This window comes from Sinocyclocheilus grahami, unplaced genomic scaffold, assembly GCF_001515645.1.
Source record: "Sinocyclocheilus grahami isolate Dianchi unplaced genomic scaffold, SAMN03320097.WGS_v1.1 scaffold271.1, whole genome shotgun sequence".
Lineage (NCBI taxonomy): Eukaryota > Metazoa > Chordata > Actinopteri > Cypriniformes > Cyprinidae > Sinocyclocheilus > Sinocyclocheilus grahami.
Window position 1 is genome coordinate 650,615 of NW_015505450.1, and position 11,934 is coordinate 662,548.

At 38.3% G+C, this 11,934-nt stretch overlaps 1 protein-coding gene across 3 annotated transcripts in view; it reads left to right on the forward strand.

Annotated features, from left to right (window-relative positions):
• Positions 1-11,934, forward strand: part of LOC107599765 (SH2 domain-containing adapter protein F-like) — a 107,773-nt gene that overhangs the window by 75,283 nt on the left and 20,556 nt on the right. Inside the window, exon 4 of one of the 3 annotated variants that reach the window (XM_016291454.1) lies at positions 8,421-8,564. The exons of the other annotated variants lie outside the window; for them this stretch is intronic. Coding sequence (XP_016146940.1) covers positions 8,421-8,564 — 144 coding nt within the window. The remainder of the gene's footprint in view (positions 1-8,420; positions 8,565-11,934) is intronic. 3 annotated transcript variants of the gene reach the window in all.

Below are 11,934 nucleotides of genomic sequence, written 5' to 3' on the forward strand. Positions count from 1 at the left end.
CACACACACACACGCACACACACTCACACACACACACACTCACACACGCACGCACACACACACACACACACACACACGCACGCACGCACGCACACACACACACACACACCTGAGGCCAGATTTATGGAGCATTCTGTCTATTAGCAACTGCTATTTTCTTCTTATTTTCTATCAATTCTGTCATCTTTTACTCCCCGTCATGTTTTTCCAAACCCATATGACTTTGGCTCATGTTTTTCATTAAAACCTGAGGTTTCGGGCCCTCTGTTGAAAGTCCAGGTGACCAAAACTTATAAAATCCAAAAAGATTACAAAGGTGTAATAAAATCACTACATATGAATCAAACACTTTAAACCAAGTCTTCTGAAGAGACACGACCACTTTATTAGATGAGTACAATAATAATAACTTTATAATGAAGAGTCTGACTTCCTGAAAATAATGTTCTTGAAAATCATCCTAAATCAGCTCTTAATGATAAGATAACCTCCAACGTGTCTTTAATCCTCTAATGTAAGATATTTAATGCATTTATTGTTTTATATATTATGCATTACAGCATAACACTGTCTATATATTTAACATATAACTGCTACTAGAGATGTGGACTTGCTCCGTAAAGTGACACCAGTGATCGATCATGTAAATCATTCATGGCTATGCGTGACATGACTTTTTTGATTTTATAGTTGCAACAGAATTTTCAGAACATATGAGCACAGACATACAGCGGACACATTCACTCTAGAGAGAGCACAATGAATGCAACAGACACACCAGTTATGAGAGATTTAGAAAAAGTGACTATTTAAAACACACAGCACATCTTAAGAAGCTATTTGATTTCCGAAGTGCATGCAAGAAATGCATTTCGGAACATTCTTGCAAACATCTTGAAAATTAATCTTAAGAAAAGTCTTCTATCAGATGCATCCAGCAGCAGTGCAGAAATCTGCTCACACTAACCGTTTTATCACAGACGGCAGCGCTGCAATGCCACAGAAACGGCTGCGAGCTCTTTGAAAAGGTGCTTGACTTTTCTAATTGCGTGCGAGGCGTAGACAACACACTTTACTGCGTTTCCACCGTATAATTACCTCACACCCCCATGTTTTAAATACACATACAATCTGCCAGCGGACGATCAAGAGACTCTTTAGGAGAGCGAGCGTTCCTCGAAGCCGCATTTATCTTGAATTCAGTCAGACTGACGGTTCATTAGAAAGCAGAGGATGTAACTGAGTCTGCATGAAAGTTTGATGCTGTTTTATGAGACTTCAGTGCTGTCAGATACTATTACCGCTAACCGTCAGTACATCAGACCCTGAGCGTTTAATATTTCATGTTGAATTTGTCTTATCGTGGAATCGGTTCATCGAGCCTAAAGCCTGATCGTGTCTAAATGGCCCTTTTTTCTGTCCTGATGTCTTAATTAGGTCTGAGATGAAAGTGTGAAATTAAATCCATCCGGATCTGGATGAACCGAGCCTTCAGCATCTCAGCTGTAAGACTGCTTTCGAATCTGGAGCATGAGATAAACCGGCCAGCCTGCGCACATCTTAAGAAGCTATTTGATTTCCGAAGTGCATGCGAGAAATGCATTTCGGAACATTCTTGCAAACATCTTGAAAATTAATCTTAAGAAAAGTCTTCTATCAGATGCATCCAGCAGCAGTGCAGAAATCTGCTCACACTAACCGTTTTATCACAGACGGCAGCGCTGCAATGCCACAGAAACGGCTGCGAGCTCTTTGAAAAGGTGCTTGACTTTTCTAATTGCGTGCGAGGCGTAGACAACACACTTTACTGCGTTTCCACCGTATAATTACCTCACACCCCCATGTTTTAAATACACATACAATCTGCCAGCGGACGATCAAGAGACTCTTTAGGAGAGCGAGCGTTCCTCGAAGCCGCATTTATCTTGAATTCAGTCAGACTGACGGTTCATTAGAAAGCAGAGGATGTAACTGAGTCTGCATGAAAGTTTGATGCTGTTTTATGAGACTTCAGTGCTGTCAGATACTATTACCGCTAACCGTCAGTACATCAGACCCTGAGCGTTTAATATTTCATGTTGAATTTGTCTTATCGTGGAATCGGTTCATCGAGCCTAAAGCCTGATCGTGTCTAAATGGCCCTTTTTTCTGTCCTGATGTCTTAATTAGGTCTGAGATGAAAGTGTGAAATTAAATCCATCCGGATCTGGATGAACCGAGCCTTCAGCATCTCAGCTGTAAGACTGCTTTCGAATCTGGAGCATGAGATAAACCGGCCAGCCTGCCTGAGTCCTGCCCAGGGGAATTGTGGGAAATTGAGGCAGCTTCTTTTGCACACTCTGTTCCCCCAATTTTGCTGGCGGTTCAAGGAAAGGACAGCGAACAGACACTGTGTGTGAGACTAACTCATCAGCTCGAGCTGTGGCAGATCGGTGAGCTCAGCTAAAGTTCAGAGGTGTCGCTGGCTGTATATATGTGAGTGTGCAGCAATATTCATCTGAGGCTGGTGCTTGTAATATTGCTGCACTTCTGCCACTTTTATTAAATTGGCTATTATTTGGTGACAGCGGGTTCCTCAGTCGTTGTAATTTGGTAAAATGAGCTGTGAGAGAGAGCAGAAGAGCGTCTGTCAAAGCAGCAGTGTGTAATTGCTGTTGTAAGTGGTGTTGCTGCGCCTTTGCAATCATAAAATAATTTCTTTCTGAGAGTAACGGCAAACGCAAACGATACTCTCGAGTCCTCGTGATCCCGCTGTTCCTGCTTCATGTGTCTGAGAGGGTTTTCACACTCACTCTTTAAAAGAACTAAACTCAAAACTTGACTGGGTCTCTGTCTGTTTTCCATTCACTAATGTTGATTTATTTTTTATTTTATTTGAATAATTTATTTTATTTTTGTTTTATATTTAGTTGGATGCTTGAGAATAAACATTTCTGTAAATGTGTTAATGAGATTTAATCATATCATATTTATTATATATCTTTGTGTGTGTAGATAGATAGATATCTAGATAAAGCTAGAGTATATATATATACATTAATGAATACAAATTATTTGTATTTATTTTTAATGTATGTATGTGTATATGTATATGTATATATATATATATATATATATATATATAATGAATTTAAATACACTGAAATATTTTACCCGTTGAAATCCCTTCGGCTCAATTAATTTCGCGTTTTCACAATATAGCATAAGCCAAAATTCTTGCCAGAGCCCTGAAACGAACAAAGTGTGAAAATACCCTGAAATGAAGAAAAACCATCACCTCTTCCTCCTCCTCCTCCGGCGCTGGTGTTTACCAACACACTCATTTAGCACGAGGGATTTTGCCAAGGCTGTAAAACGCACTAATCCTCACAATATGCCGCATTACCGACAGGACCGAGCACTTTCAAAGAACTCCTCCGACGCCTGAACATGCAAACAGCTTTTTGGCTTAACACAAGAAGCGTTACAGCCTCTCAACCGAGTTCACCTTCAGTGCGGAAGAGCCCATATACACAGTGCATCTTATCTGGGTGGCAGCGAATGCGTGCGACCGGTGCGAAGAGAGAGGCGAAGCTCCGCTCTCCCAAAACAATTACACACTAATCTGCGGCACCCAATGAGAATTAGCTGTTTAATCAGGCTGCTGGCAGGCCTTCGCTTCACCCGCCGCGGAGGAAGCTATTATATGAGCTGTCAAAGAGGCTGACCTCGCTAGATCGGCTCTGTTCAGCCAAACGCCGGCGGATAATAGCGACTCTGTCAACCGCCATCATATCACAAGTGCTAGTCGAGATTCCTGCTTAATGCTTTATCTAGAAGTTGCTCACGTAGAGCCCTCAGGAGTCAAAAACAAGGGCGAGTTCATAACCGAGTGCGTTTATCGGCTCGTGAAACGAGACAGCGCAGTCAACAAACCGCCAGCTCTACTTTGGATGCGCAGACAGCTCGGGTGGTTCGCCTGTCAAGCGCTGAAAGCATCCGATGCCAAATGAATCACAAGTGTGTTTGCTTTGTATTTCAGAGATCCATCCGTCCTCTGGAGGAGCTTTTGTTTGTGTGTGCTGTTTGTTTTGGATCGAGCTGTTTCTGTCAGCGCACCGACAGCGAGACGATGCACAGAGAGCAGAATGAAGGGATTTGTTGCTTGTTTCATTAATAAATAGATGCGGCTCGGGGCTTAAGTGACAGCGACGTCTCATTTCTAACTCCTAGTGTACACCGACTCGCTCTGTGCCGTTTTTAATTAACTGGCACAGCAAAGTTAGTTCATGGACAGAACCGGTCACTGCAAAGAGTCGAGATGCAAGAAGCTGCACTAATACACAGCGACTAATGTTGCGAAGGAATTACTGAACGCAAATACACTCATGCACGCATCTGCTGAAGTTAAATTACAGTCAAATACACAGATGTGCTAACAAAATAATTACTAAACTGTAACTCCTTCGAAATACCTTGGCCATTAGCAGTATAGTTTTGCAATACTTTTCTTTAAAGTACTTTGAACTTCCATGTTAATAACATGGTACTAACACAGTAATAACATGATAATAGTATCGTTTCCGGTCATTTCTGTCCTTTAGTGTTGTTTCTGTGTGCTTTATGGGGATGCACGATATGTTGGTGAAATATATTTTTAATTTACCAGTATCAGTCAGTATAGGATAATTAGTTTCTAATTTTTTATTAATAATCACAAAGGTGTTTGCGCATAGACACCACAGCCACATTTCTGTCTACTGAATTTCTGTCTACATGTCAAGCTATGCTGAAGAAGAATCGAACAGTAGCTTTTTTAGTACATTGAACTAACATGGTAATAACATGGTAATGACATGATGATAACATGATGATAACATAATGATAACATAATGATAACATGGTGATAACATGGTAATAACATGGTAATGACATGATGATAACATGATGATAACATAATGATAACATGGTGATAACATGGTAATAACATGGTAATGACATGATGATAACATAATAATAACATGTTAATGACATGATGATAACATGATGATAACATAATGATAACATGGTGATAACATGGTAATAACATGGTAATGACATGATGATAACATGATGATAACATAATGATAACATAATGATAACATGGTGATAACATGGTAATAACATGGTAATGACATGATATAGTTACATTTCCTGTAATCTCTGTCCTTCAGTGTTGTTTTTATAGAAATGCACAATATTTTGTTAAAATATATGGTAACACTTTACTTAAAACGTTATATATAATGCATTAAACATGGTAATAACATGATGATAACATAATAATAACATGGTAATGACATGATGATAACATGATGATAACATAATGATAACATGGTGATAACATGGTAATAACATGGTAATGACATGATGATAACATAATAATAACATGTTAATGACATGATGATAACATGATGATAACATAATGATAACATGGTGATAACATGGTAATAACATGGTAATGACATGATATAGTTACATTTCCTGTAATCTCTGTCCTTCAGTGTTGTTTTTATAGAAATGCACAATATTTTGTTAAAATATATGGTAACACTTTACTTAAAACGTTATATATAATGCATTATAAAATAAGTTTTAATGCATTAATTATGCATTGTAATGCTTTGTATAATCTCATGAATAATTGTAACCGCAGTTATAATACATTATAACACTTATCTATTCATTGTTACACTTTTAGAAAGCATAATGCATTAAAACACACGACAAACAGACCTTCAAATATTATAATGCATGTTCACTTTGGATACAATTATTTATGAAAAGATATAATACATTATGAATAGCGTTATTATGCATTATACATAAAGGCTTTAAGTGCTACCAAATATATTTTTTTATTTATCAGTATCAGTCAATCTGGAATATTTAATAGTTTGTGCTCCTTTTCTGTTTTTTTTTTACATTTTGATCACCTTTGTCCTCATCTAACACTCACTTAAATTAATCTTTAAAAACACTTAAATATTTTAATAACACTTAAATCTTTATCTTTAAATCTTTAGCAAACCTCAGAATGAATATGCATTTTTTCATATAGTATATTATCATATTGAGATGCCTAAATTCGCTTGTGGCATTAAACATGACTGATTTATGTTTTTAGTGTTTTTAATTGATTTAGTCAAAATGTTATATAATTTTATTTCCAGGCATTTTTTAGTTATCATATCACATTTATTTCTATGGCGCTTTATACAATACAGTTTGTTTCAAATCAGCTTTACAGTGAAACGCAGTAAGATAACAGAATCGATGATGCAAACTTTATTGTTTTTGAGACAATATTCATATTCTGCTTCAGAGCAGCTCTAAAAAAGCAGTAGTGTCTCAATAAGTCAGTTTAATGCTTTGCAGCTCAGTTCATGTTGTGGTTATTGACCATAACATTCAAAATAATTAATTGGTATCAGCCAGATTTTTAATATTGTGCATCCTTGTTTTTTTAGTAATCAGGTTTTTGGTTTGTGAATGGAGCCCAGCTGGATGAAGGTTTTCTCATCTCTAGACGAGGGCTTTGTGACTTTGGTCTGCGTTTCTTTCACTCTGTGAAATGTGCAATTTAATTTCTAGCTATTATAACACTATTTACCCAGAAATGCGGCCCAAGGGGTGTAAAACCAGCCTCCGCAGAGCCTCACGTGCTCTCAGTGCTGTTGTGATATGGATGCGCTTCTCTGGTAAATGAGTGGGATGTTCCTGAGAATAGATTTGCTGTCACCGGATGGGTGCGCCTGGGCACGATTACATCCAGCAAAGCTTCATTAATAGAGAGAGAAAGAGAAAGTATTGCTTCATGCTGTAGGAGACACCGTTTATTGTCTTTGAATAACACACCAGACACGATCTGACACGTCTGTAATGAAAGCAGAATACGGAGGTGCTACAGTGTGTGTGTACTTCTAATGAACCGTGTAATCTGGGAAAAAAATCATCTGAATCCCACAGACTTCTGACTGTCTTTCCTAGGAGTCGACTTGTTGCGCTAGTTTGCATATGTGCTTTTTTGTGTATCATATTTGATCCATCAGGCTTTTATAGCTCATATACAATGAGCATATGGAGGAAAAACAGCTCAATTTTAATCAGAGACTGCAAAAATATGCAGTTTGGTGCAGATGCTGATATTTATATGATTAAATTCTGATGCTTGTAATGTAACTCAATGAGATCTTTCTAACAGTACAGCAGATACTGACATAAAATGCTATAAATATCAGTCGTGGCTCTATATCTGCAGTAATCTGTCTCAGTAAGATGAGAGTGAAATGCTCCAAACATATAATGCAGTGATTGAGAGCTGAAGAAATAAAGGCTCCTCAGAAGATGTGAGATGTTCTGGAGGCTTGTGAAGATCATTCCTCCGCTGAGGAACAGTGAAAGTAAAGCTTCTGGAAACAAACGCTCCTCAAAAGATCCTGAGGATCAGATTTGAGACTCTAAAACATGATTGATGGAGAATCAAGTAAAGCTGAGCTGCTTCAGTCCAGTAAGTGTTCATCTGGAGATATTACTGACGTTATTCTGACGCTTACTTGATCAAAACCAGTCAAGATTTGACACGAGAAGCTCCAGCTGAAGCTACATGCAATTTGGTGCAGATCCTAATATATTTATATGATTATATTCTGATGCTTGTAAAGTAACTCAATGAGATCTTTCTAACAGTACAGCAGATGCTGACATAAAATGATTTAAATATCAGTCGTCTCTATATCTGCAGTAATCTGTCTCAGTATGACGAGAGTGAAATGCTCCAAACATATAATGCAGTGATTGAGAGCTGAAGAAATAAAGGCTCCTCAGAAGATGTGAGATGTTCTGGAGGCTTGTGAAGATCATTCCTCCGCTGAGGAACAGTGAAAGTAAAGCTTCTGGAAACAAACGCTCCTCAAAAGATCCTGAGGATCAGATTTGAGACTCTAAAACATGATTGATGGAGAATCAAGTAAAGCTGAGCTGCTTCAGTCCAGTAAGTGTTCATCTGGAGATATTACTGCAGTTATTCTGACCTTTACTTGATCAAAATCAGTCCAGATTTAACACGAGAAGCTCCAGCTGAAGCTGGACGTTTGTACAGTTACACTGAAAGAGCTTCAAACTCAGGAGACTGTGTGTGAAACAGCAGAGTTTGATCATTAGTGGTGCAGTGGTTTTCTAGGGTGAATCCTGAGGTCTGTAGGTGTTTGTGTTTGACAGGCAGAATCCTGAATGCTTTCCATCGCAGTTTGTTTCCTGGTTCCTTCCTGTTTCCTGTTTCCTGTTTCCTGTTTCCAGTCTGTGACTGTCTGACCTGATCCTGCCTTCACTGACGCTCCTCTCTCCGTCTCTCCTGCCCTCCCTCTGTCTCTCTGTCTCTCTGTCTCTGGTTCTGTCTGCAGTAGAGATTAAAGTCATTAAGGATCTGCCGTGGCCTCCTCCGGTCGGGCAGCTCAGCACCGGTCCTCCTCTGTTGGAGGCGGTGGAGGCTCCGTCTTCTCCGGGACTCAGCGCCACAGCCTCAGCCTGCGACCAGCTCCAGCACGGTGGGTTCCGCCTCGCTCCACAGGTCCCTCCAGACCCCAGACCAGTTCAGTTCAGTTCAGTTCAGTTCAGTTCAGTTCAGTTCAGTTCAGTTCAGTTCAGTTCAGTTCTCACACGCAGATCTCAGAGCCTGCAGGAGAAATAACCAATCACAACATCTCTAACATCTCACTTATAGTCTATAATGAGATTAAATGAAGAGAAAATGAAGACGTTGGCCTACATTTCTCTAATAATCTCTCATGTGTCTCCTGTAGAGGTTCAGTTGAGCTTTCTGGACTATCTTGAAATGCAATTTCATATCTCACAATGTGAGTTTATTTCTCATAACTGCTGCTTGATTTCTTGTAAATCTGACTTTATGTCTTAGAATGTCACTTTACATTTTACAGTGTGACTTTATATCTCACACCTGTGCCTTTCTGGGGTTTTTTTTTTATTTCATCTCTTTTTTTATTTTTATTCTGAGCCAGAAATGTGTTAACCCTCTTTATTTTAGTAGATTATAATTATTACTATTTAAATAATATTTACTGTGTCTTTTCTTCAGAAAGTTTTCATGGTCATATAAAACCCAGATTTTAAAAAAATATTTATATTTATTTAATATTTTATTATTTATTTATTATTATATATTTAATTTTTAAAAAATATTTATTTTAATAGTTAATTAGCTAGAAAGTACTCAGTCCTTGGAAATATATAAGACATTAAAAAAAATAAAAATAATAATATATATATATACTTTTTAATTTTTTGCTTTATGAAAATTACCTATTTATGTAACTATTATTATTAACTGTTTATTTAACCATTTAAGTGTATTAATATGTTAATTCAGTTTAGTACATTAAGTATTAAGTATATTAATCCTATATATATACTTTTTTATTTTTTGCTTTATTCTGAACAAGAAAATTAACTATTTATGTAACTATTATTATTAACTGTTTATTTAACCATTTAAGTGTATTAATATGTTAATTCAGTTTAGTACATTAAGTATTAAGTATATTAATCCTGTATAAGTATATTAAAATAGTTTTCTGAGTATTTTATTATTATTATTAATTATGTTATTTTTTATTGTTACTCTAGATTGCGGTGAATAATCTGAACGGGCGTCTGTGTGTTAGTCTTCCTCTGTTGAGGTTGTATTGTGCTGTTCAGCTGAAGAGCTTTCGCACTCATGAAGCACATATGCTCAGATGGAGTTAATGGGCTGCTGTGAGATTTAAGCCTCTTTCTTGCGCTCCCGTCCAAATTGAGCATTTGCTTCCAGTGAAGCAGAAAATGAGTGAGGCTTGAGTCCAGCGTTCCTGAAAACACCTCGCTGGCTTTTATGGAGCTCGGCGTCTGCGGATCCAGCTCCGATACTCAGAAACAGCTCAGACGTTCAGTGTTTGCCTTCACAGTTTACCCTCTCCGTGTAACACAGTCACCAGGCTCCCGGTTGTGTTTCAGTCCTTTGACAGGGACATGTGGAAAAGCGATTGTCCCGTAGAGATTACAGATGTTCAGATCCTCAGGAATACGCTTTTACACGATCAGATGACGGGAATTCACGTTTCCATTTCAGACGTGTTGCATCGGGGTGCCGCCATAAAACCAAAAAAATGCTTGAAAGTGGTGTTGCGTGTCGCCCGTGAGCGCGCTGGTGTCGGTGAAGTGAAGGCGTGTGGATGTGAGCAGGCGGGCGGCTGTAAACTAACCTGGATTGATCCTTTCCTCCAGAGATTAGCCGTAAGACGATCCCGTCGCTCCACTTCCTCGCAGGAATAAACAGGTTAAAGGGTCGTTATTTAATGTGTTTATTATTCTCATGGTCGTGAAAAATCTGGAAATATCAGGGAATTTTGATTTCCAGCTGTGATATCCAGCACTGTACAAGTCCTGAGAAGTCGTACTTTCTTTAGTCACTTAAGTTTCTTGTAGGTTATGTTTGCTCGAAAATACTGAATACGTGGAAAACTAATGGAAAAGCCATGGAGCGTTAATCAAAGATGTGTTTATATATAAATAAGAGGCATAGTCCGTCAGTATGTGCCTGGTGAGCTCTTGAGTTAGCTTTCGATCGCCTGATGTGAAGCGAGTCTGAACCCGGTTTGATGATTTCTCTTTTTCTCTGAATCATGAGCAGTGTATTGTCTTGTTTACTTCAGGTTTCTTGTGTAATGCACTGTGGAGATTGCTTAGAGGTGACAAACTTATAACAAACATGTTATAAATATCTTGGTCTGTTCAGCTTATAAATGTCTTTCCCTGATGTTCATCCTGTACCTCTATAAAGATGAGATGAGATGAGTCTGCCTGCCTCTATAATAACACACATACAGTGCTTTTATGGCTGTGTTATTGGTCATAATCTGCGTCCAACTGCTGCATGAATTAATGTTATCATAAACTGCACAAATTACCATAACTTTTGAAAATAATTGAAATAATATTCGCAAAATTGTAGGGCTCCTGCAATGCAGAAAAGAGGGAGAGAATCATGGAATCAGTCATAAAAATGGAATTTAATGCGTAATGTGGAATGTCACAGAATTTGGCAACATTTGGGTGAATAAATCAGTAAATCAGTGAATCGGTGAGTCAGTATGGCTGCACACTTCATCACATCACACTATGGACTACTGTTTGTGAATATTTGAGAAAGCTATCGTCAAACTCAAAGCTCTTCACAACAACCAGCCAAAATAAAAGATTGGTTTAACTTGAAGAAATTATGACACAGATAATATTACTGTAGAATATCATGTACTTCTAAAAGTAAATAAATACGTAAATAATAAACAAAATAATATTATAATCTAAAATTAGTATGTATATATATATATAGAATTACCAGCTCTCATTGAAAATGGCTTTGAGATGCTTTGACGCACTGTAAGTGTGTGTGTGAACGGCTGCTTTAAACCACAGCAGAGGCCGTCACTGTACAGAAACACAGCGCTTAGTTCAGTTTGACAAGCGGCTTTGTATGTTTTCAGTGCTTTGCGTCATAAGTGATTCTGAAGGAGAGCGAAAGGGCACAGAGAAACTGCTCTGAGAGATGAACGTTTAGCAAAGGAGAAACGGCTCCGGCAGTCAGTGCAGGTGAAGCACTTCAGTGTTCAGGTCTATTAGACATGAAAAGGTCAGAGGAGAGTCCGTGTGCTCGTTGATGTCAGATTCATGACTCAATGCTGATTGGACGTGCCGTCGTCACGGTTACAGTCGTGTTCTGCTGGTTTGGAGGCAGACACTGAGGTCATGGCCAGGTCACGTTATGACCACAAATCTGTAGGTTCACGTCATCCTCCACTTCACCTGTGTGTGTGTGTGTGTGTGTATGTGTATGTGTGTATGTGTGTGTGTGTGTGTGTGTGT